General features: G+C 22.6%; 13 protein-coding genes across 13 annotated transcripts; 5 read left to right on the forward strand and 8 right to left on the reverse strand.

Moving 5' to 3' along the window:
• Positions 1–407: 407 nt before the first annotated feature.
• Positions 408–4,911, reverse strand: DDB_G0273967 (EGF-like domain-containing protein; the record flags this gene model as incomplete). Its single annotated transcript, XM_639250.2, has 5 exons — positions 408–3,253; positions 3,392–3,688; positions 3,782–4,072; positions 4,136–4,432; positions 4,506–4,911. The coding sequence occupies 5 exons, from the start codon at positions 4,909–4,911 to the stop codon at positions 408–410; spliced, it is 4,137 nt and encodes a 1,378-aa protein (XP_644342.2).
• A 416-nt stretch (positions 4,912–5,327) lies between these two features.
• On the reverse strand, positions 5,328–5,558 carry DDB_G0273969 (hypothetical protein; the record flags this gene model as incomplete). The annotated part of the gene is made up of 1 exon (XM_639251.1): positions 5,328–5,558. One exon carries the CDS (start codon positions 5,556–5,558, stop codon positions 5,328–5,330), a length of 231 nt encoding a protein of 76 aa, XP_644343.1.
• Positions 5,559–6,844: 1,286 nt separating this feature from the next.
• On the forward strand, positions 6,845–7,221 carry DDB_G0273971 (hypothetical protein; the record flags this gene model as incomplete). The annotated part of the gene is made up of 2 exons (XM_639252.1): positions 6,845–6,887; positions 7,001–7,221. 2 exons carry the CDS (start codon positions 6,845–6,847, stop codon positions 7,219–7,221), a joined length of 264 nt encoding a protein of 87 aa, XP_644344.1.
• A 670-nt stretch (positions 7,222–7,891) lies between these two features.
• On the forward strand, positions 7,892–8,374 carry DDB_G0273973 (hypothetical protein; the record flags this gene model as incomplete). Its single annotated transcript, XM_639253.1, has 1 exon — positions 7,892–8,374. One exon carries the CDS (start codon positions 7,892–7,894, stop codon positions 8,372–8,374), a length of 483 nt encoding a protein of 160 aa, XP_644345.1.
• A 486-nt stretch (positions 8,375–8,860) lies between these two features.
• On the reverse strand, positions 8,861–13,456 carry DDB_G0273975 (EGF-like domain-containing protein; the record flags this gene model as incomplete). The annotated part of the gene is made up of 5 exons (XM_639254.1): positions 8,861–11,769; positions 11,849–12,148; positions 12,267–12,557; positions 12,647–12,940; positions 13,063–13,456. 5 exons carry the CDS (start codon positions 13,454–13,456, stop codon positions 8,861–8,863), a joined length of 4,188 nt encoding a protein of 1,395 aa, XP_644346.1.
• Positions 13,457–14,277: 821 nt separating this feature from the next.
• On the forward strand, positions 14,278–14,827 carry srp14-2 (signal recognition particle 14 kDa subunit; the record flags this gene model as incomplete). Its single annotated transcript, XM_639255.1, has 2 exons — positions 14,278–14,371; positions 14,550–14,827. The coding sequence occupies 2 exons, from the start codon at positions 14,278–14,280 to the stop codon at positions 14,825–14,827; spliced, it is 372 nt and encodes a 123-aa protein (XP_644347.1).
• Positions 14,828–15,037: 210 nt separating this feature from the next.
• psmD8-2 (26S proteasome regulatory subunit S14) lies at positions 15,038–16,157 on the reverse strand (the record flags this gene model as incomplete). Its single annotated transcript, XM_639256.1, has 4 exons — positions 15,038–15,278; positions 15,373–15,495; positions 15,612–15,855; positions 15,974–16,157. The coding sequence occupies 4 exons, from the start codon at positions 16,155–16,157 to the stop codon at positions 15,038–15,040; spliced, it is 792 nt and encodes a 263-aa protein (XP_644348.1).
• Positions 16,158–16,528: 371 nt separating this feature from the next.
• dpm2-2 (dolichyl-phosphate mannosyltransferase 2 regulatory subunit) lies at positions 16,529–16,933 on the reverse strand (the record flags this gene model as incomplete). Its single annotated transcript, XM_639257.1, has 3 exons — positions 16,529–16,678; positions 16,751–16,837; positions 16,931–16,933. 3 exons carry the CDS (start codon positions 16,931–16,933, stop codon positions 16,529–16,531), a joined length of 240 nt encoding a protein of 79 aa, XP_644349.1.
• A 654-nt stretch (positions 16,934–17,587) lies between these two features.
• On the forward strand, positions 17,588–18,459 carry rpl15-2 (S60 ribosomal protein L15; the record flags this gene model as incomplete). Its single annotated transcript, XM_639258.2, has 3 exons — positions 17,588–17,591; positions 17,764–17,851; positions 17,934–18,459. 3 exons carry the CDS (start codon positions 17,588–17,590, stop codon positions 18,457–18,459), a joined length of 618 nt encoding a protein of 205 aa, XP_644350.2.
• A 392-nt stretch (positions 18,460–18,851) lies between these two features.
• DDB_G0273985 (hypothetical protein) lies at positions 18,852–21,140 on the forward strand (the record flags this gene model as incomplete). Its single annotated transcript, XM_639259.1, has 2 exons — positions 18,852–18,916; positions 19,034–21,140. The coding sequence occupies 2 exons, from the start codon at positions 18,852–18,854 to the stop codon at positions 21,138–21,140; spliced, it is 2,172 nt and encodes a 723-aa protein (XP_644351.1).
• Positions 21,141–21,256: 116 nt separating this feature from the next.
• Positions 21,257–21,892, reverse strand: DDB_G0273987 (hypothetical protein; the record flags this gene model as incomplete). The annotated part of the gene is made up of 1 exon (XM_639260.1): positions 21,257–21,892. The coding sequence occupies one exon, from the start codon at positions 21,890–21,892 to the stop codon at positions 21,257–21,259; it is 636 nt and encodes a 211-aa protein (XP_644352.1).
• A 539-nt stretch (positions 21,893–22,431) lies between these two features.
• DDB_G0273989 (hypothetical protein) lies at positions 22,432–23,286 on the reverse strand (the record flags this gene model as incomplete). The annotated part of the gene is made up of 1 exon (XM_639261.1): positions 22,432–23,286. One exon carries the CDS (start codon positions 23,284–23,286, stop codon positions 22,432–22,434), a length of 855 nt encoding a protein of 284 aa, XP_644353.1.
• A 456-nt stretch (positions 23,287–23,742) lies between these two features.
• On the reverse strand, positions 23,743–25,249 carry maoC-2 (amine oxidase; the record flags this gene model as incomplete). Its single annotated transcript, XM_639262.1, has 2 exons — positions 23,743–25,035; positions 25,139–25,249. 2 exons carry the CDS (start codon positions 25,247–25,249, stop codon positions 23,743–23,745), a joined length of 1,404 nt encoding a protein of 467 aa, XP_644354.1.
• Positions 25,250–25,916: the final 667 nt, after the last annotated feature.

The raw sequence follows: 25,916 nt of genomic DNA on the forward strand, positions 1-25,916 counted from the left end.
TATTTTTAAAAAAACAACATTCATCTAAATGATTGGTTCATTTTACTTGTTTTTTATTTTTTTTTTGGTTTTTTTTTTTCTTTTTACCAAATAATTGGTTTTTTGGTGTTGTTGATGAAATCAATTGCTTTTTCTTTCTACTAATCTTGATCCATTTTTTTGTTCTATCTCAAGCTAATTGATTATATAATTAATGGTGATTTTGTCTTTTTTTTTTTTTTTTAAAGATTAATTTAAAAAATAATAAAAAAAAAAAAATTAAAATTTTTTTTATATATACTTTTTTTTTCGAATTAAAAGTCCTGTTTTTATTTGTTTTTATCTTTTATTTTTTATTTTTTATTTTTATTTTTTTTCCAAGATTTATAATTTAAATATTAGAATTAAATTAACTGATTAAGTAATTATCAGTTAATTGTTTGTAATTTCTTTTGTACTTTTCTTTGGAATTTTTTTGATTTTCTGTTTTTCACAACCAAGTAAACAACTGATACAATAACTACAGTGGCAAAAGCAATAGAACCAATAATAATACCAGCGAGTTGAGCACTTGTTAGTTTTGATTTATTTGATGTACAAATTGAATTATTATCATTATTTGATACTGGTTTACTATCTACTAATACTGAAAAGTCTGGATCAATAATTATTGATTGTTTATAGTTTGGTATTGTAATACCAATGAATGATTGTGATACTGATGATGTTTGAATTGAGTTCATTTTTGAATCTAATAATTGATTTTCAATTGAAGACACTTTTGAATCGATGATTGCTCTTTTAATGAATCTACCATAAAGTGAATGATCATCAATTTGAATTTTAAAGAAGTTTGAATTATCACCATCGCTTGTATCTCCAAATACTTTTAATGAACAAGTATCTTTGGAAGTTGATGATTCGAATAATGCTGACATTACAAGTTGAAGACTATTTAATTGTTTTAAAAATTTATATTCTGTAATTTCAATTGTATATTTAATACTTGATGGATTCATTGTTATATTATTATTTGCGAATTGAATAATTGTCGTTTGATTGAACCATTCTAAAGTTACAGTAATATTGGTTGTTAATGTATTTGTTGATTTTGTATCACCACTTTGAATACTTGTAAAGTATTGACTTTTAATATTATTAATTGGTGTATAAATCCATTTATCAAATGTATATAAATTAACTTGATTTGAATTAAAATCTAATTCTCTTAATGATACAATTGAAATCAATGATTTGAATAAATAATTTGTACTATTTGATGTTTGATTATTGTTATCGATAATTGGTAATTCAGTTGATGGTTGTGATGTATTTGTTGATGGTTGTGGTATAATTATAACTTGTGAATTACAATCATTACCAATCCAAGGTGGATAACAAATACATCCACTTGATGAACAAAAACCTTGTTTTGATCCACCACATACTGGTTCACCTAAACATGTTTGTGGTTTATTCGTTGGCATTGGTGATGATGTAGGTATTGGTGTTTGTGTTGGTGTTGGATCTATAAAATTATAAACTATTGGATTGACAGTGAATTCATTTGATGTGAGTGGTAGGTCTGAAACTTTGATAATGAATGGTTTATCGGTTGGTTTAATATTTTTAATAAAAATTGCACTCCAATAAACTGTAGTTGGTACTATTTGATTAAAGCTTGAGTCTCCTTCATATTTTACATATACTTGTTGCGTTGAATTGAAACATCTACCTGTTATCCATAACTCGCTATCAAATGAATTAAATTTACTGCATTTTGTGATTTGTATTACTTTATTAAAAGTTATATTATTAATTGTATATATAAAAGATAAATTATTTAGTGATTCGCTTGAATATCCGCTATAATAACCGCCATTATTAATGAATCCATAAACACTGAAAATAATATCTGAATTGTATCCAAATCCTATTGGTAAATCGATAGTACATGTATAGGTTGCAGCTGTTTCGTTTATTGAAATAATAGATGATACACATTCAAGTGTTTGTACTTCTATTGTTTCAATATAAACAACTGGATATTGTTTATCTTTTAAACCACTTTCAATATCTACTGCTTCAAAGTTGAATGATAAGTATTGAGTACCATCACTATTTTGTTTTAATATTGGTATGAATGAAGTTAAAATTGGTGGTGAACTATCGATACCATCATTTTCACCACTACATGTTTTATATACTTTATTTATTGTTGGATCTGATAAATAATTTATAAATACATTTTTAATACCATCCATTTCACCAACTACATAAAATTCACCTGAAAAGCCTTGAGTATCATATAATTTAACTTGTGTGATAATATAATTTTGAGATGCACATTTACTTGGTAAAGTTATATTAATTTGATAATCACCATTAAATTTATCACCTCTTGTTAAATTTTGAGTTGTTAAATGGAATTTATAAGTTGAACTATCCATTTCACCTCTCACTATAATATCACCATAATCAAAACCATTAATTGGATCATCTATTGTAAATTTCCAACCAAATTCATTTGGTGAATTAATTTTTTCAATATTACTAAATATTGGTCCATACGCATCGAAATGTTTAGAAACAATAAATAGTTGTGATGATAAAGGAAACATATCATTTGTTATTGAAGATTGATAACCACACATTAAAAAGAAACTGAGTGGACCAGGTCTAGTGTTTGCAAGAACTGTAAATTTAATTTGATATTTTGAAATTGTTGAATTCCAAGTTGCAAACTTTAAACTATCGAAAACTATATTAGATTCTGTGGTATTACTATTTAAAATAAAAAGTGAGAATGAAGCTGAAGGATCACTATGGGCTTGAGTACCATTATAATTGAAATAAATTATATTATCAACTGATTTATTTGCCACATCAATATAATTTTTTAAAAATGTAATATTTTCTATTAAAACAGGTAATATTGTTGGAGCTTTATAATCTATAACTGAAAATGGATTAATTGAAAAATAACTATTTACATAATAAACTTGACTCTTTTTAAAAGTTGAATCTCCAATAGATAAAACTGAAAATCCACGCCCTTTAAAATCATAAACAATTTCATATATATTATTTTCAGCATCTACCAATGATTCTTGTCTATATATTGCATTTGCATCATCATTAATTTGAATGAAAAGATTATAACCAATCTCTTTATATGTTGGTTTTATTTTAATTATTAATAAATGAAATTGTTCAAAAAGGTATATAACTTTACATGATTCTAATTCTAATGGTAGTAATGATGAATTTATCGCTATTTTTAAAAATATTTTTTAATGTTAGTACTTGTTTGTGTGTGGGGTGTGTGTGTGTGTTATTCAGTAGTAGTTTAGAATATTAATGATTATATATGTATATTAGAATATTAATGATTATATGTATATATACTTACTATTGTCTATTTGAATAATAAAATTTTCATTATTAAAGGTCAATAAACCAAAATTGTTTGGCGAATACGTGGGTTTTAAAAATGATACTTTTAAAGAATAGTTTGAATTTTGACCACTTTCAAACCCAAATGGCCAACTAAAGATATATTGAAAACCTAAATTCCATCTAAAATAAAATGGAAAAATTGCATACTGAAAACTTGAAGTGAACCCAAATGAAAACATTGTTGAGTTTAATATTAAAGGTAATGATACTGGTTCAACAATGACATTTGGAAATGTAAAATTAAAGTTTTCTATTCATTTTTTTTTAAATAATGTCAATAGAAATTAATCTTTGATATATGTATATATTAAAAAGTAATTGAATTTAATTTTAAAAAACTTACTTGAAACATTTAAATTTGGGTTACTATAAATTGTTGTTAATGAGTTATTAATTTGTGCGAAAATAGAATATTGTGTATAAACATAACCAATGAATGTTGTACCTTTTCCTGGTATTTCATATGATGGAGTAGGCATACGACGTGAAACATCTTCAATAAATAATGGATCATATTCAATGGTTTCATTTAATGTAATAGAGTAAACTGGTGAACAATTAACTCCAAGTACTGTAACATCGGTTTGGTTTGGATAGATCTTGAATGTAATATCCTTTTCTTCTACATTCATTTCTTATAATAATAATAATTTTAATATCTTATTTTTTTTTTTTTAAATTTAATTATTATACTTACTTGAAAAATAAAAAAAAGGAATTGTAATATTCACAGTATATTGTTGATCTGAACTATCCAAGAAAAGTATTGATATATTAGACTCTGGTACAAAATTATATTTATTAAAATCTACACTAACATATAATAAATTTGAATAAAAATTATTTATGTTTATCCAAGAAGGACTTGAAACATTTAGATAAGATATTTGATATTTTAAACCTGTAAAGTGTATTAATGTTGTATAAGGATTAATTGTAAATTTATAATTGTTACTTGTTAAAACATTGACCTTCATCAATTCTCGAGGGATATCTATATAAAATTGGTATTGAAATTAATTAATTATTTATTTTTGTTTTTTTAATTTTAAATTTTATATACAAACATTCACAAGAATAAGTTATTGAGATATTCTTATAAATATTTTGACCATTTTGCAATGTTGCATTTATTAATAATGTATAAGTATTTGGTGTTTTATTTTTAACTATAACTGTGGCAATTCCTCCATATTCTTTCCTAATGATTTGATAGACCATTGCATCTGTATCATTGGTGAAAACATTCAAAGTTGCCCCACTATTCGAGTAATCAACTATTGCAATCGAAAAAACATATGAACAAATTTTTTGATTTGTTGAATCTGGGTATCTATTATAAGCACCTTCTTCTTGATTTGTAATATCATACAATTGAAACTGTCCTTCAACCCCAATTATTAAATTATTTATTGTTGAAAAGCTATTTATTATCACCAATGTTAGGATTATTAATAAAATTTTCTTTATCATTTTTTTTTTTTAAAAAAAAAAATAAAAAAAAAAAAAAAAAAAACGTTCCCCATTTTTTTTTTTACGATTTGATAAAGATATTTATAAAAAGATATTTATAAAAAGATATTTTAAAAAAAAAATTAAAAAAAATATTTTTTGAATTTCAAGACTACCTCACAACAAAATTTCATTGTTTTTATTTTTTATTTCTTTTTTTTGATCCCAACAAACACATTATAAATGGTACAATAATAATAATAATAATAATAATAATAATAATAATAATAATAATAATTGTTTAATTTATTTAATTTCTAATACTAACATAAAATTTGTTTGGTAGAGTTGGATCTGGAATAAAATCATTTATGTTTTATTTGTTGAAGATTTTGTTTATTTAGTCCAAAATACCTTGTTTAGTTGTTATAAATCCATTAGCTTGAAGACTTGGCATAATATGACTTGTGTTTGGATTTTGTTGTATTAGTTGTGAATTCATCAGATTGAAGACTTGGCATAATATGATTTGTGTTTGGATTTTGTTGTTGTATTAGTTGTTGTTGTGCTTGTATTAGTTTTTGTTGTGTTCCTAATGTTGCTAGTAGTTGTTTGCATTGACATTGTTCTTTTTTAGGTTGATTACAACCTCTACAAATGTATACCATTTTTTGTTTAGTAATAATTTAGCCAAATAAAAAAATAAAAAAATATAATAAAAAAAATCAAAAAAAAAAATTTTGGTTATTGAATTTTCTATTGTGCCTTTTTTTAATAATTAATTTTGAAAAATTTTAGTAAAATATATTTTTTAAAAAACAAAAAAAAAAAAAAAAAAAAAAAAAAAAAAAGAAAACAAAGAAAAAAAATAAAAAAATTTAAAAAAAAAAATAATATAATATAAAAAAATATAAAGCAGTTATTCATTTTTAATTAAATTACCAAATAAAGAGTTTTAATTTAAAGGATTAAACAAAAATCAATCAATAGGTTTATTTAAATGTAAAGTAGTTATATTTATATTATCAAATAAAGAATTTTAATTTTAAAGTAATAAACAATAAACAATAAACAATAAAAAATAATAAATATGTTTATTTATTTTAATTTTAAAATGCACAATAAATTTCTTTATTTAATTTAAATTATGGAACAATGAATTTTAATTTATAAAAAAAAAAAAAAAAAAAAAAAATCACCAATACACAGAGAATAATAAAATAAAATTATTTGTTGATATTATAATAAAAATGATAAAAAATATTAAATTAATTTTAAATATTAATATCTTTTTTTTCATTATTATTTTCCTTTGTTATATAAAGGAATTTCCTTTATAAGTGATTCGCTTGAATATCCGCTATAATAACCGCCATAGTCAATATTGGTCCATATTCATTGAAATGTTTAGAAACAATTAATAGTTGTGATGATAAAGGAAACATATCATTTGTTATTGAAGATTGATAAGTACTAATTAAAAAGAAACTGAGTGGATCAGGTCTAGTATTTGTAAGAACTGTAAATTTAATTTGATTTTTTGAAACTATTGAAATATATATTAGATCATATCTGTATTACTACTATTTAAAATAAAAAGTGAGAATGTAGCTGAAGATCACTGTGGCCTGAGTATCATTATAATTGAAATAAATTATATTATCAACTCCTATTAAGATTTAAAAATAAAAAATTTAATATTTAAAAAAAAAAAAAAATATTTTCAAATAATTTTTTTTTTTTTTTTTTTTAAATCCATAATTTTAAAAATATTTTGACACATACACCATATCGATGAATCATTACATCAAAATACCTTAGTAAGTTTTTTTTATTTTTTTATTTTTTCAATTTGTTTAAATAATTAATTTTTATTAATTATATATATATACTCAAAATGATAAATTTTATTTAATTTTTAAAAATATTTCATCACCAAATAGACAAGAAAGATATGAAGCAGTTAAATGTGTTAGAGAAATTTTATCTGATGGTAAGTTTTTTATTTTTATTTTTTTTTTTTTTTAATTGACTTTTTTTTTTTTAAATTGACTTTTTTTTTTTAAATGACTTTTTTTTTTTTTTTTTTATTATTTATTATAAAAAAAAGATAATAATCCACAAATTGATAGAGTTATTAGTTCAGGGTTAGTACTAATTTTACATAGATATTTAGTTGATGAAACAGATACTTCAATTCAATACGAAGCATCATGGGCATTAACAAATGTTGCATCAGGATCTTCAAAACATACAAATTATATTGTAGGGAATGAAATTCATAATTCTGTATTAAGTAAGGCAATTGCAGAGTTGAGGCACCACAGATAGCCTTAGCAATAGCGCAGGTGGCTTCAAGTTTTGTTCTTAAATTGATCGATGAGTTTTTACCGGTTTCAATAGCTCTTTTAAGCAAACATTCGTCTATGACTCTTTGGACTTGATCTGTTGGACCATTGGTAATATATAATAAAAAATAATAACCTCACGTCACCAATGCTTCTGATGGTGATGATAAGATTTTAGGAAACACTTTCAATACATTACATTGTAACAAATACTCTATAACGTCATAGAAACCTGAAAGCATATTACCAATTGTATTGAATCCGTATTTAATACAATCTTTTTGATCTGATTCGAAAATGATTTCAATGATAACCTCAACCAATCCCATAGATATAATATTGTCAAAGATCTCATGCTCTTCATTGGTTGATTCGGTCAAGCATGATAATGCCCACAATGCTTCTGATATGACATCAGCTTCTTTATGCCAAGTTAAGAGCAACTCTTTATTGATGGTAATAGTGGCTTAACGAGTCTAAATTCAGTACGTGGTACACCACGACATAGATTTTTAATGACCCAAGCTACATTTGAAACTAGTGATTTCTTTGAATGAGTTTTCAATATTTCTATCAAATGTAATACTATACCTTAATTGAGTACACTATCTCTATTTTGGAATGAATCACCAGTGATATTACCTAATGTCCAAATGTTTTGTTCTAAAAGATCAACATCATTACTAGTTGACATTAAATCAATTATACTCTCAACTCTGCAATTGCCTTACTTAATACAGAACGATTGTCTTGAATGTTTGAAACAGAATTATTCAGCATCTAAAGCTCGAAAAAATTCTTTTTATTACTATTTGGAGGGCATTGCCAAAATATTAAATATTGTCAAAAAACATACCAAAGAAACAAACTGTTTAAAACTTTTCAACACTTTTATCGATGGTCAATTCTTTGATAATTTACTCGATGATTCCAATTCTTGTGAACGAGAATTTGTTGAAGGTTACTCAACAATCAGCGATGAATTTGATGAGTTGACTCAAGTGGTTCAACAAATTGAACCTAAAAATTCAAAGGGTGAAGATGTAAATGAAGTTAATTGTGAAAAATCTGCTGAAAAAGCTTCTGATTATGAAGATGATATTGCTAAATTATATGAAATGAAACTTAATGAATAAAAACAAAATAAAATAAAATAAAATAAAATAAATAAATTTCAATTGGAAGATTTTTTATTTCCAGTCTGTTAAACATGTTGAACTGTTAAAACTATTAAACCTGATAAACCTACCAAACGATCCTGTGCCAAAGATTGGAGAGAATATAAATCTATCTATACACTATGACATTAGGAATGGTTTAATATTTATTAACACTTCAACAACAATAAAAATAAAAAAATTTAAACATCATCATTTTTAAATATTGGAAAAATTTTAATAATTTCAAATAAATAATAAATGTGTGGGTAAACCTAATTAATTTGTTTTTAATTTTTTTTTTGTTGAACCACTACAGTAGAAATTTTTTTTTTTACATATACATAAGAAAAGACAAATAAATAATAAGTAAATGCATAAAGAAATTTTTAAAAATTAATAAAAAAAATAATAATTTTTATTTTCCAAGATTTTTAATTAGAATATTTGAATTAAATTAACTGATCAGTTCATTTTTTGTAATTTGTTTTGTACTTTTCTTTGGAATAAATCTGATTTTCTGTTTTTCACGACCAAGTAAACAACTGATACAATAACTACAGTGGCAAAAGCAACGGAACCAATAATAATACCAGCGAGTTGAGCACTTGTTAGTTTTGATTTATTTGATGTACAAATTGAATTATTATCATTATTTGATACTGGTTTACTATCTACTAATACTGAAAAGTCTGGATCAATAATTATTGATTGTTTATAATTTGGTATTGTAATACCAATGAATGATTGTGATACTGATGATGTTTGAATTGAGTTCATTTTTGAATCTAATAATTGATTTTCAATTGAAGATACTTTTGAATCGATGATTGCTCTTTTAATGAATCTACCATAAAGTGAATGGTCATCAATTTGAATTTTAAAGAAGTTTGAATTATCACCATCACTTGTATCTCCAAATTCTTTTAATGAACAAGTATCTTTGGAATTTGATGATTCGAATAATGCTGACATTACAAGTTGAAGACTATTTAATTGATTTAAAAATTTATATTCTGTAATTTCAATTGTATATTTAATACTTGATGGATTCATTGTTATATTATTATTTGCAAATTGAATGATTGTCGTTTGATTGAACCATTCTAAAGTTACAGTAATATTAGTTGTTAATGTATTTGTTGATTTTGTATCACCACTTTGAATACTTGTAAAGTATTGACTTTTAATATTATTAATTGGTGTATAAATCCATTTATCAAATGTATATAAATTAACTTGATTTGAATTAAAATCTAATTCTCTTAATGATACAATTGAAATCAATGATTTGAATAAATAATTTGTACTATTTGATGTTTGATTATTGTTTTCTATAATTGGTAATTCAGTTGATGGTTGTGATGTATTTGTTGATGGTTGTGGTATAATTATAACTTGTGAATTACAATCATTACCAATCCAAGGTGGATAACAAATACATCCACTTGATGAACAAAAACCTTGTTTTGATCCACCACATACTGGTTCACCTAAACATGTTTGTGGTTTATTCGTTGGTATTGGTGATGATGTAGGTATTGGTGTTTGTGTTGGTGTCTCTGTTGGTGTTTCTGTTGGTGTTTCTGTTGGTGTTTCTGTTGGTGTTAAGGGAATCGTAAAATTATAAACTATAGGAATAACAGTGAATTCATTTGATGTGAGTGGATAGTCCGAAACTTTGATAATGAATGGTTTATCAGTTGGTTTAATATTTTTAATAAACATTGCACTCCAATAAACTTTATTTGGTACTATTATTTGATTAAATCCAGGTTCTCCAAAATATTTTACATATACTTGTTGTTTTGTTGAATTGAAACCTCTACCTGTTATCCATAACTCGCTATCACCAGATACAAATTTGCTACAGGTATTAATTTGTATTACTTTGTTTATGGATATATCGCTCATTGAATATATAAAAGATAAACTATTTAGTGATTCGCTTGAATATCCGCTATAATAACCGCCATTATTAATGAATCCATAAACACTGAAAATAATATCTGAATTGTATCCGAATCCATTTGGTAAATTGATAGTGCATTTATAGGTTGAAGTTGTTTCATTTATTGAAATAATAGATGATACACATTCAAGTGTTCTTAAATCTGTTGTTTGGATATAAACAATTGGATATTGTTTATCTTTTAAACCACTTTCAATATCTACTGCTTCAAAGTTGAATGATAAGTATTGAGTACCATCACTATTTTGTTTTAATATTGGTATGAATGAAGTTAAAATTGGTGGTGAACTATCGATACCATCATTTTCACCACTACATGTTTTATATACTTTATTTATTGTTGGATCTGATAAATAATTTATAAATACATTTCTAATACCATTAAATCCACTGGATACTGAAAATTCACCTAAATAACCTTGAGTATCATATAATTTAACTTGTGTGATAATATAATTTTGAGATGCACATTTACTTGGTAAAGTTATATTAATTTGATAATCACCATTAAATTTATCACCTCTTGTTAAATTTTGAGTTGTTAAATGGAATTTATAAGTTGAACTATCCATTTCACCTCTAACTATAATATCAGCATAATCAAAACCATTAATTGGATCATCTATTGTAAATTTCCAACCAAATTCATTTGTTGAATTAACTTTTTCAATATTACTAAATATTGGTCCATATTCATCGAAATGTTTAGATTCAATAATTAATTGAGAAGATAAAGGTAAGAAATCACTTATTAATGAACTTGAATAACCACAAAGTAAAGCAAAACCAAGTGGACCAGGTCTAGTATTTGCAGGAACTGTAAATTTAATTTGATATTTTGAAATTGTTGAATTCCAAATTGAAGTTGTAATATTATCATAATCTACGACTCCAGTTACTTTAAACTCATGAGATAAAATTAAAAATGAGAAATTAATTGTATCATCTTTAGGTTCTTGAGTACCATTATAATTGAAATAAATTATATTATCAACTGATTTATTTGTTACATCAATGTTATTTATTAAATAAGTTACATTACCAATTAAAACTGAAATCATATCAGAATATTTAAAATCAAGTTTTAAAAGTGGATCAATTGAATAATATTGAAATGGATTATAAAATTGAGATTGTCTTGAATAAGAATCACCAATATTTAAACTATTTAATATACCTTCATGAAAATTTAAAACAGTTTCATATATATTGTTTTCGATATCAGGCATTGAGTCATATCTTAATACTTGATTAACATTATCATTAATTTTAATAAAAGTACTGTACCCTTTACTTTGATAAATTGGTTTTATTTTAATCTTAAATAAATAAACTTGATTATATAAATGAGTAGAATTAAATGATTCTAATTCTAATATTGGTAATGTATTTATATCCACAACTATTATTTATAATAAAATTATTTTAATTAATATAATAATTTTATTAAATAATAATAAAAAATAAAAAAAAACAATTACCTTGTTGATTACTAATTTGCGTTAAAGAATGATCTTGATTGAAATAAAGTGAGTTGTAGGGATTTACAGAGATTTCAGATTGTAGAAATGATGACTTGAATGAATAATTTGAATTATGACCACTTTCGAAACCAAAAGGCCATTTATAACTATTTGAAAAACTTTCAAACCATCTAATTGAATAATTGAATAAATCAAATTTTTTAGTTGAATTAAATTTAATTGAAAATATTGATGAAAGTGAAGGTAATGGTGGTGAATAATCAATTTGAAAAGATGGAAATTTTCTATCAATATTATCTATATATTTAAAAAACAATAATAATAATATTATTAAAATTATTAACAAAAATGATTTTTTAAAATAATAAAAATAAACAATAATAAAAAAAAATAATAATAATAATAATAAACTTACATGAGACCTTTAAAAATTGATAATAAATTGTAGTTAAGGTGCCATTAATTTGAGCACCAATTGAATAATCGGAAGAAACTTGACCAAGGAATGTTGTACCTTTTCCTGGCATTTCATAAGATGCCCATGGATTTAAACCTATATTTTCATTAATAAACAATGGGTCGCTTAATCCAATTGTTTCATTTAATGTAATAGAATAAATTGGTGGACAAATAAATCCAAATTCTATAACATTTGTTTGATTAGGATAAATTTTAAATGTAATATCCTTTTCTTTTACATTTGAATCTGAATTTTTAAAATTATAATTTAATATATTAATTTTTAAAATAATAATAATAATAAAAACAATAATAATAATAACAATAATTACTTACTTGAATAAATTAAACTTGGAATTGTATAATTTAATGAATAAGTATTATTTGAACTATCCATGAACCATAGTGATATATTAAAATCTGGTTTAATAAATCCATTAAATTCGTCACCAATATGATAGACAAATGGCCTTATATTATCAACTTTTACATTATACGGTTTGTCAACTTGTAATTGACCCAATGGGTATTTTAATCCTGTAATGTACATTATTGTTGAAAATGGGTAAATTGGATGCTTATATTTACCAGTATGATATAAATTTATTTTCATTGATTCTCGTGGAATATCTATTTAATTTATTTAATTATTTAATTAATTATTTATTTAAATTTTTTTTTTTTTTTTTTTTTTTTTTTTTTTTTTTTTTTTTTTTTTTTTTTTTTTTCTTAAAAAAATAATCAATACAAACATTGACAAGAATAATTAATTATAATACTACTATAAATTGATGTATCATTATCATATTCTGCCGTAATTAATAATGAATAATCATTTGGTGATTTAGTATTTACATAAATTGGAAGAACTTGACTTGAAATATTTTTAAATGCTGGTGTTGAAATTGTTGCGTCTGAATCGTTGGTTTTTATTTTTAATTGAACTCCAGTATCTGAAGTATCGGTTACAAATATTAAGAAAAAAAAATTACAATATTTGTCATTTGTATTTGTTGGATATTTATTATATGAGTATTCTTCACTAGAAACATCATAAATTTGAATTGCTGGATTTCCTTCAACCCTAAAAATTTGTAATATTACTATTATTATTAGAATTAATAATAGTATTCGTTTTCTGATCATTTTTTTTTTTATATTTAATATGAATAAATAAAAAAAGAAGAAAAAAAAAATTCACAACTGCAATTGCAATCAAAAAAAAAAAAAAAAAAATTTTTCTTCTCAGTTTTTTTTTAAAAAAAAAAACATATCTAAAAATATCTTAATAATTTTTCGATACCGAACAGCCTGGGCCAATCAGAAAAAAAAAAATTAAAAAAAAAATAAATTTTTATCAACAAAAATCCAAAAACCAAAAAAAACTGATCTGTGTGTTTGAATGTTGGATTGTATTGGATTGGTGTTACAATCAAAAAAAATGACAAAAAATGATATTAACAAAGAATAAATGAATTATGGTAAATAGTGAATAATAATAATAATAATAATAATAATAATAATAATAATAATAATAATAATAATAATAATAATAATAATAATAATAATAATAATAATATGAGTCTTTAATTTGTGAATTTTTATTAGATTTTTGTTATCCCATTTGAGAATTGAACATCACACAAAAAAAAAAAAAAAAAAAAAAAAAAAAAAAAAAAAAAAAAAAAAAAATTATTTTATAAATAAACATATATATTAATTTCTAAAAATAAATAAAAAAAAAGTCAGTGACTAAAAAAAGAGTTGTGTCTTTGGTCATCAAAAAAAAAAAAAAAATTAAAAAATTAAAAAAAAAAAAAATTAAAAAATAAAAATAAAAATTTTCATGAAAATTTTAAATTTGTGATTTTGAAAAAAAAAAAAAAAAATTAAAAAATTAAAAAATCGCTGTACATATTCAAATTAAAAAATAAAAATAAACATAATTAATAATATAACAATATAGAATGTTATTAGATAACGACGCATTCCTTTCAGCATTAAACAAATTATATCAAACTACATCAAAAAAAGGAACTGTTTGGGTCACAATGAAGAAATGTAAGATATTTTATTATATTTTATTTTATTTTATTTTATTATCAACTTTACATATAATCTAATATATACCATACAACACACACACACACACACACACACACACACACACACACACACACACACATACACACACACACACACACACACATACATATATATGAATTATTCATTATTATAGATGTAGATTCAGATTCAAACTTTTCACGTAAAAAAGCAGAAAGAATTAAAGAATCAGAAGAGGAAGAAAATAAATGTTTAGTTAGAGCAACAAATGGTAAAAAAAAGATATCAACAATTGTTCTCGCTAAAGATAAATCAATGTTTGAAAAGAATTATAAAAATGTTTTACTTATTAATTTAGATAATCTTAAAGTTGAGAAAAAGAAACCTACTCCCACCACAACTCCTAGTTCTTCAACTACTGCAAAAACTGCTGCAAAGAAAACTAAAGTCTAAACAAAAAAAAAAAATAAAAATAAAAAAAGCAAAAAAAAAAAAAAGGAAAATAATAAAACAAAATATATATGCACATAAAATAAATAAATAAAAAAAAAAAAAAAAAAAAAGGATTGTGGAAAACTTTTTTTTTACCTTTTTAAAATAATATTATTTGGGATTTTTTTTTTTTTTTTTTTTTTTTTTATTGTTATTTTTATTTAATTTAATTTATACAATTCTTTCAAGTTCTTTGGCATAGTGAAGAGTTTGGTGAATCAATTGTAAAGATGGAATTTCAACGGTTTGATTATCATTATTTCCAAATTGAATTACATCACCTTGAACTTTCCAATTTCTTTCCTTAATGTATTGTTGGAATTGATTGTTATCATTGAATAATAATACTTTTTCTGCATCTTTTAATGATAATGTTTTAAATGATTTTTCACTACAATTTGCAATATCCTCCCTGATATATCATTTAATATAATAAATATTAAAATATATTAATAAATTAAAAATAAATAATGGATATAATAATAATAAAAATAAAATAAACATACTTTATTGAATCTGCTAAAATATCAAGGAAAACTTGATAATATTCTGATGGTACACCAGATCTTGATTGAATAATTTTATTATAACTACCCTCTGTAATTGATTTTTCAACCAATAATGGGAATCTTGAAATAAATAAATAAATAAATAAATAGAAAATAAATAAATAAAATTAATATAATGAAAATAATAATAATAAAATTTTTTGATAATATATATAAAATAAAAAAAAAATACAAACTTAATGAATGAGTTATCTAAATTATTAAATTCGATTAATTCAATTTCGCTATGGAATTCTGATGTTTTATGTTTTGCTAATAATCTCATTAAATTCAAACCAATAATTTGATATTCTAATGTTGATGGTGCAATAATTGATTTATAATCATAATAGTATGTCTTTAATTGATTAAATGTTCTTTCAAATGAATCAATATCTTTAATTTTAATTGAATATAATGAAATTAATTCTAAAATCTCTCCTAAAATAGTTTTTTAAAAAAAAAAAAAAAAGATAAAAATATTAATAAATGTATTTTTTTTTTATATATTTTTGTCGTTGTTGTTGTTGTTGTTGTTGTTGTGTTGTTGTTAACATACTTGCTAAAACTAAATCTTTTTTAACTTTATCAGAAACATTTGAAAGAGAAGTTGGTTTTTCTAAATGAATTGTTGCTGCTAATTTTAATTGAACTAAAACTGGTGTAATTTGTGCTTTATCTGAATTACCAGCAACAAGCTTTTTAAAGTTATTTAAATTTTGTTCAATTGAACTAAAATCCATTATTAATTATATATATAAAATTATATGTGAACAGAGTGAGATAAAAAAAAGTGTGAAGATGATAAAAAAAAAAAAAAAAAATTAAAAAAAAAAAAAAAAATTAAAAAATTAAAAAAAAAAAAAAAATTGAAATTAATTGTTGATGATCACCTTGTAAATTAAAAAAAAAAAAAAATAAAAAAAATAAAAATAAAAAAAATAAAAAATAAAAAAATATAATATTTATTTTTTTTTTTTTTTTTTTTTTTTTTTTTTTTGTGAAAATAATAATGAACATCGCGATTGAATAAAAAATAAAAATAAATATAAATAATTAAAAAAAAAAAAGAGAGATTTATTGTTTTATATATATATTATAATTTTATTTTAATTTATTTATTCTTTTTTGATTTAATCATTACAAGTCCCAAAAATGTACCAATTGCGGTAATACCGACTACTAATAAAACTAAAGGAATAATAATACCATATTCTCTTGGTAAAAAGTATTGTTGAATCCAATGATCTGAAACAATAAATGGCTATAAATTAAATAATGGGAAATTAGCTTTTTTTTTTTTTTTTTTTTTTTTTCCTAAATTTATATAACTTACAGTAATAATAACCCATGTTGTATAATATCCAAATACAAAAATCCTAAATAAAACCATAACAAAACCTATAAATTTATCTGAAGCACCCTAAAATTGATATTATTATTAATATATTTTTTTTTTTTTTTTTTTTTTTTTTTTTTTTTTTTCTTTTCCAAAATCTAAAACTAAAAAATTTACCATTTTATCTATATTTTATATTCTATGTGCTAAGCTATATTTTGTTTTTATTTTATTAAATGTACAAATAAGATTATTTAGTCTTAAAATCAACAGGGAAAATGTATATGTGAATGAAGACAAATTCGCAAAATTAAAAAAATTTGAAATGCCAAAAAAAAAAAAAAAAAAAAAAAAAAAAAATTAAAATTAAAAAAAAAAAAAAAAAAAAAAAATAAAATAAAAATTTAAAAAAAATATTACAGATGCACAGAAAAAAGGGTTTAATTTTTTCTAAAAATTAAAATAATTGGGTGGGTTATTTTTGTTAAACAAAAAATTTTTTTTTTTTTTTTTTTTTGAAATGGGATATTGAGGGAAATTTGGGGGATAAAATTAAAGTTTATTATTCTTTTTTTACTAAAAGTGATAAAATTAATTAATAATAATAAATATAAAATTTTTTTTAACATTTTTTTAATAAAATATATCTTTAATTCTAAAAATAAATTAAAAATTATGGCGGGGAAAAAAAAAAAAAAAAAACTAAACGTTATAGGCATAAAAAAAAAAAATCATGAAAAAACGCATATTTTTTCGTTTTTTATCATAAAAATTTTTTTTAAAAAGATTTTTAATTTTTTTTTTTTTTTTCAGTTGAAATTTTCGTATTACAAAATGGGTATGTTCCCTTTATATAAAGATAGAGATAATGATAGTGGATATCACCACTATGTCACTTTTTCAATGATCTTTATCAATCTTTCAATAATCATCAATAATTAGTTATAATCTTCATGAAACTAATATAATAAATCATTATTTTTAAAATAATCACAATCAATAATGAATAGGTGCCTACAAATACTTACAAGAACTCTACAAAAAGAAGCAATCTGATGCTGTCCGTTTCCTCCTCAGAGTCAGATGTTGGGAATACAGGTAGGTTATTTAATGATAAAGTAGCAAAAGAATAAATAATAATAATGATATTAATTGGATTTAATTATTTTTAAAATATTAGAAATCTCCCAGTCTGTCATCGTGCTTCACACCCAACTCGTGTTGACAAAGCCAGACGTTTAGGTTACAAAGCTACTCAAGGTTTTGTTGTATACAGAATCCGTGTCAGACGTGGTGGTCGTAAGAGACAAGTTCCAGGTGGTCGTACTGGTGGTAAACCAAAGACTCATGGTGTTAACGAATTAAAACCAAGCAGAAACTTAAGATCCGTTGCTGAAGAACGTGTTGGTCGTCGTTGTCCAAATCTCCGTGTTCTCAACTCATACTGGGTTAACCAAGATTCAACCTACAAATATTATGAAGTCATCTTAGTTGATAACTCTCACAATGCCATCCGTAACGACCCACGTTACAACTGGATCTGTAAACCAGTCCACAAACATAGAGAATTAAGAGGTTTAACCTCCGCTGGTATCAAAGCCCGTGGTCTCCGTAGAAAAGGTACCCACAGAGCCAGCAAAACTAGACCATCAAGACAAGCCAACTACAAACGTAGAAACACCGTCGTTTTCCACAGATACAGATAAACAAACAAACATTAATATTCATTTTGTTTGTGTCCAAGTATTCTAATAAAATGTTATATTTTCCCCACCCTAAACAAAAAAAAGTTTTATTATTTAATAATTATAATTGTAATTTTCCAAAAAACACATAACAATAGATATTTTTTAACTTTAACACATAATCAAAGATATTTTTTTTTTTAATTTGAAATTAATTCATGGAAAAGGTGTTCACCTTCAAAGAACCAAAAATAAAACCCCTTACTTTAATTTAAATTTTTTATTTTTTTTTATTTTTTATTTTTTTTTATTTTTTTTTTTTAATATCCAATTGATTGTTTTTCTTATTTTTTTTTGTTTTTATAATTTCAGTTTCACTATTATTATTTTTTTTTTATTAATTAAATCACATAATGTCATTATTTAAAATTAAAACTATCACTATTGATCATACTGAAAAAAACATCAGAATTTCAAGGTAATATATTTAATTTAATGGTTATAGTTTTTATTTATTTAAATATTAATTTTTTTATTTTTTTTTTATTTTTACTTTTTATTTATTTATTTGTTTATTTTTATTTTTTTATTACAGATCAGTTACTATTAATGAAAATAGTGATAGATATATTTGTATACCAGATGAAATTAGTAATGAAGAAAGTGTTGAAATTTTAGATAGTGTTGAGAATGGTTCAACATTATTACACTCTGAGAAACCATCATTTCCAGAAGATTTAAAATATTTTAAAAATAAAAAATTTAAAATTCAAATGGTTGAAGGTAATCATATTGTTGGTAAATTAATTGAATCAAGTAATGAAACTAAATCAATTACTTTAAATGTTGAATCTTATCATTCTTTTAAAAGTGATAATTCATTACCAAATGGTATGATTAAATTAGAACATTCAAAAATTTTATCATACTTTTTATTATCATCTGATAATGATAATAATAATAATAATAATAATAATAATAATAATAATAATAATAATAATAATAATAATAATAATAATAATAATAATAATAATAATAATAATAATAATATTAACAATGATGATTTCTATATTAAAAATAATTGTGAAAGAATTACAAAAATTGAAATTAATAATAATAAGGTTAAAAGAGATATAATTGTAAATTATAATATTCATATTCAAAAACATGGTGCAGAATTTGGTCATTTTATTCACTTGGTTAAAGGTTTAAAATGTGGTAAACAATTATATTGTAAAGCAAATTTAAAAGATGATTTACCAATTACAATTGTAACAGAATATAAATGGAAACCATTTATAGATATTGGTTCAAGTGATAATGTACAACTTAGAATTAAAACATTGGCTGAAAAGAAAAAAGTGATTTATAAAATTGATAATTTGAAATGTTATAATAATATCACAACTAATATTCAAATTAATAAATTTCAAACAACTGCAAATCGTGCAATATTGGTTTATCCAGGTGGTCCACTCCAAGTATCAATTTACTTTAAAAATAATTCAAAATTATTTTTAACTAAAACTAGATGTAAATTAATTCAAAATGATTTAATTGAAAATGAAAATGAAAATAAAGAACAAACTGATGATGACGATGAAGATGATGACGAAGATGAAGATGAGGATAGTGATGAGGGTGACGATATTGCTTTTAATTCTCCACCATCTGAAATACCACCTAGTATCAGCAGTGTCAGTAGTAATAGAAATAATAATAATATTAACATTAAAACTAGTGCAAATCCAATAAGAAGAAATGTTAATTCGGGTTTATTCGCTTGCCAATTATTAGGTATTGTTAAACCAAATTCAATTGGTATTATTTCATTTCTTATTCCAACTGAAAAATTAAAACTTTTTAAAGATATTGGTCATCAAGCATTATTTGAAACAAGAGGAAAAGAATCAAATATTAATCAAATTAAAGTATCAAGTGTTTTCACAATATTAGAGACTGAAACATTAAATAAAATTACTTATCAAGTTGCAAATATTAGTCAACATTCAATTAAACTCATTATTTACACTGGTTATGGTATTATTGGTACTGAAACACCATTGAATGAGTACACCAAAGTATTAATAACACCAACTATCAATGAAAATAATAACAACAACAACAATAGCAATAGAGTCATTGAAAAGATTGATGAAACTTTATATTTAATTCAAAATTGTGTTGGTTTTTCAATTGTAAACTTTGAATTATACAATTCAAAATGTAAACAATTAATGACAAATTCAAGATTACCACAAGATGCATTGAATCTTTTAAATAATAATGGTATTTCAATTACATATTCTCCAAATTTATTTAAATGTCATGATTTAACACATTTGGGTAGAAGTGCACAAGATTCATTATTCAAATTTTTAGGTTCAATAACATTGGAAGATAAAACATCATCATACTTTAATAAACCATATTTACCAGCTCCACTTACAAATTATTTATTTGATCAAACAATTTCATCAAAATCCTCTGGTACTAGTGTACTCTCAAATATGGTTAGTTGTAATCCTCGTGCTTTAAAATTAGGTTTATTTGATAGTGAAAATCCACAATCACAACAAAATGATAAACATAACAACACCAACATTCCAAGTAGTTCAAAATATAGTAGCAGTTTTATTGAGGGCACTTTTAGTTCAAGAGAAGACAATCATTCAAAAAAGTCTTCACGCATCATATCTTAAATGAAAATCAAAACTAATAATAATAATAATAATAATAATAATAAAAAGTTTTAAAAATAATATAATTTACTGATTCTTTTTTTATTTTTTTTTTGGGGAGGTAGAGGGGTTTTGAACTAGTTTTTTTTTTTTTTTATTAATTCTATTATTGATTTTTCTTCAAAATGTGGGCACATTGATTTCGGAGTTTGTAAAATCTTGTCAAATTGACAGGAGGACCAATCTGATTGACAGTTTTCTTTACATAGAAAAAGTTTAACATCACCATTATTTGGATCACATAGAATTTTTTGGAAAGGATTTCCACTTTTATCATTGTTTATTGAACATGTTTCATTTTTATAAGTGATAATTAAAGCATGATCTTTACATTGTTTTTCTCTATTAATAATTTCATTATCTAATAATTGAATTTCATTACAATATTCATGGTTATTACTTTTTGGTATTGATAATTGATGTTTATTTTCATGTAAAATAAAGTAAAATGAAATTTCACCTTCTGGAATACAAACATTTAATTCATTAGTATAAACTAAATTTTCATCAAATGTTTGAGTAATTATTTTATTTCCAGTTTTATTATTACATCCAATTATTTCAACTTTTCCATTTCTTAAATCTTTATTATAAAATTTAATTGCTTCTGGTTTTCCTTCACAGTTTTTATTATCATATATAATTTCTACCAATTCAAGACAATTGATATTATTAAATAATATAAATAATAAAAATAAAATTATTAATTTCATTTTATTATTAATATTTCTATTTTTAATATAAAAAATTAACAAAAAAAAAAAAAAATTATTATTCTATTGATAGAATAAAAAAAAAAAAAAAAAAAATAATAATAATATAGTTAGGGGGAGAGGGGGTATAATCAAAAAACTAATTATAAATAACCACACCAATAAATAATTTTTATTAAAAAAATAAAAAATTATACATATCACCCGTCCAACAAAAAAAAAAATGAATTAATTTCAAAAAGAATTCAGACACTTTTTTAATTTTTTTGGTAATTATAAATTTAGGTAAAGAAAGCTTATTTCTAATCCATTTTTATTTTGGAAAATACCAATGAAATCCTCTTCTCTTCAAGATTTTATTTTTCAAAAAAAATATAGTCCACAAACACCATATTAAAAAAATGTATGCAAAAGTTCGACAGTTTTTTTAGACTGTTGGACGGGTGTAATAAATAAAAAAAAAAAAAAATAAATAATTCAAGGTTTAAATTAAAAGTATTAAAATTTTAATATTACTAGTTTTTTATTTTTTATTTTATTTAAAATAATATTAAAATTAATAATGATAAACTAATTAAAAGGAAGAAAGATACGTATATTTTTTGGGCATTGCTTTTGCCAGTAGTTGAGGCACCTCCACTATTTCCTGCATTTGATGTAGCTCCACCATTTCCAGAAGCGGCTCCAGTTGCTCCACTACCACCAGTTGCTGAGGTACCATTATTTCCAGTACCACCACCACCAGTAGCACCAGAAGAAGAAGATGTACTTGAAGTATCAACTTTACCATCAATTTTAATTAAATCTTGAATATTTTTTGATTTAATATTTGGACAGGATGAAATACTTTTTAATTCTTTATCAAATACACAACCACTGACCCCAGAAGCTTTACGGCAATCAGATGGGCAATTATAACGTTTTACAACATTTCCATTACAAAGATAACGATTGAAATAACCGTTTGATTGTGGACCAACACATGCACCATTTAAATAAGAATTTAATAAAATGTTTTCACAATCATCATCGGCAAATTGAACCAATTCTGAACAGTATCCATTAATTCCTGAAACATTTGCATTTTCATTTAAAAACATTTGAGCCAATGAACCTGTTAAACAATAATTTACATCTTGATCATATGCTGATGGAGTTTTTGAACTACAATCACTTGGTGATTTAATACCATATGAAATTGTTACTCTTTTACTTGATTGTGGTACAACATAAATTCCTTTTGCACATTGTGATGATGATTGAATTGAAATTGGTGTATTTTTACAATCTTTATTATCATACATTGCTTGAATATATTCTAATCCATTTACAACATTTTTAAAAATACAATAATTTATTACTGTAAATAATAATATAATTTTTAAAATTTTCATTTTAATATGGGGTTCTATTTTATAATATAAAAAAAAATAATATAAAATAAAAAAAAAAAAAAAAAAAAATAAAAGTTAATAGAAAAAAAAAAAAAAAAAAAAAAAAAACAAAAAAAAGATAGAAAAAAAAAAAAAATAATAAAAAAAATAATTAAACAAAAAAAAAAAAAAAAAAAAAATTATTATAATTTGGGTTTTAACTTTACATAGATATATTTTTACATATAAAAAATTAACTTCCACCCACACACCCACATTCTCAATAGATTCAAAAACACCTAACCACAAAAAAAAAAAAAAAAAAAAATAATATAAAAAAAATTAAAATTAAAAATAGAAAAAGACAAAGGGTAGTATAATTTATTGAAAAAATAAGAAAATAATTATTTAATAAATTATTTTATATTTATTTTTTATATTGATTTGATTTATTTTTATTTTTTTTTATTTTTTTTATTACAATTTTGATTTCGACTTTAATGAAGTTTTTAAAATTTCATTAACTACTCTTTTTGATGAGGTAATGGCACCTTCCATATGACCATACCATTGAGTTGATGTTTCAGTACCAGCCCAATGAATGTTACCATGTGGTTGTGTATAATAATTATTACATTGTGAGATTATGTCACCAGATTTACAAACACCCATGAAGCAACCAGCACTATATTTATCTAGACTCCAATTTCTTTCAATGTAATGTATTGGATTTAATGCTTTTGGGCCCCAATATTTTGAATATTGATTTAATACAGCCGATCTTCTCTCCTCCAATGATTTTGAATACCAATATTTTATTTCCTCCTTTCCATTAATGAAACCAATGATTGATTTAACCGATAAGTCATTAGTACAATTATCAAATGATTGATAGATTGGGCCAACAAATGACTGAGATTTACCATTGTATCCTTGATCTCTCCAAAATACACTATCATAAATTACAATTACTTTTATAGTATTCCCCATCTCCATTTCATTTTTTAATCTTTGTTTCTCAATTGGTAAATCTGGTTTAAAAATTACATTTTTCAATAACATTGGTGGTATCGTTGATACTACATTTCTACAATAATAAATTTCATTTTTTGATGTTGTAATCTTAACTAATCTACCATTTTTATGAGAAATTTGATCGATTAAAGTAACTTCACAATTTAATTTACAATCATCTTTTAAAAATGATACAATTCTTTCTGAAACCATTGAACTTCCACCAATGATTCTATCAGATTCTGTACAGTCGTCATCTGATATGAATAAACTTTCAATACCATTAATGGAATTAATATATTTAAAAAAGAATAATATACTAATATCATCTGAGCTTGATGCAACTGACATTTTACAAAACCAAATAAAAAATTTAACAGATTCACCATAACCACAAACTCTTAACCATTCTGATACTGTTAATTTCTCCAATGATAACATTATTGGACTTTCTTTTGAACATTTTGAAAAATCAATATTTTTACCTACTTCTTTAATTGTCTGAATAATTGGATTTATATATCCTAATCCAATTTCACATAAATCAAAATTTGGAGATGATTCATCAAATGATTTTATTAAACCATCATCATAAATATCAAATACTGTTTTACCTTGATAAAATTGTTTATAAGTTTCCAATTTTAACTCATTACAAAGTTGTTTCAAATTTGGATTCTTTTTTCCCAACCATTGACCTCCAGCATCTACCCATCCATCCCCAATTTTAATTGAATCTGTTCTACCTCCAAATCTCTATTTATTATTAAATTAAAAAATAGTTAATAAATAAAGAAAAAAAAAAAAACTAATCCAATAAAATATTAATATTTTTAAATTTTAATGTGTGTTTTATTACATTTCTAGCTTCTAAGACCAAAATTTTAAAATTACTTTTTTTTAAATCATATGCAGTTTTCAAACCCGACATGCCACCTCCAATAATTATAGTATCATATATAATTTCCATTTTTTATATTTTTTTTTGTTTTAACTGAAAAGAATATTTAATTAAGGTTTCTTTTTTTTTTTTTTTTTTTTTTTTTTTTTTATTCTTTTAAAAAAAAAAATAAAAAAAATAAAAAAAAAGGTTCGGAGATCATTTTTTTAAAAATATTTATATCTCCCACATATTTACACCTATAAAAATAATGACCCACCACAACAAAGAAAGAATAGATCCAAATTAAACTCTAATAATAATTTTGATCTCCCAATGAGCATAATAAAAATTAAAAAATCTATGATACTTGAAAATAAAATCTGTTTCATGTTTGTATTATGGAAAAAAAAATTTAAAACATATTCTCTGAGGGTGTTTTGTGGTGTTTTAACAAATACTATAAAATTAAATTCAATGATAAATAAAATAAAAAAAATGGAAAAAATATGCAAGTTATTAAAAAAAAACAAGGAACGGAAAGGAAATTAAAAAAATACCCCCTTTTTCCAAATGGGGAAAAGGTCAACACTAAAACAGAAAATTTAAATAAAGAAATTTTAATTTTTATTAACATTTTTTTATTTTTTTTTAATTTTAAATTACACTATTTTAAATTTTACTATTTTGGGTGGCGAAAAACGAAAAAAAAAAAAAAAAATGAAATTAACCCCACCAAAAATAAAAACACTAAAAA

The sequence above is a fragment of the Dictyostelium discoideum genome, assembly GCF_000004695.1.
Source record: "Dictyostelium discoideum AX4 chromosome 2 chromosome, whole genome shotgun sequence".
Taxonomy (NCBI): domain Eukaryota; phylum Evosea; class Eumycetozoa; order Dictyosteliales; family Dictyosteliaceae; genus Dictyostelium; species Dictyostelium discoideum.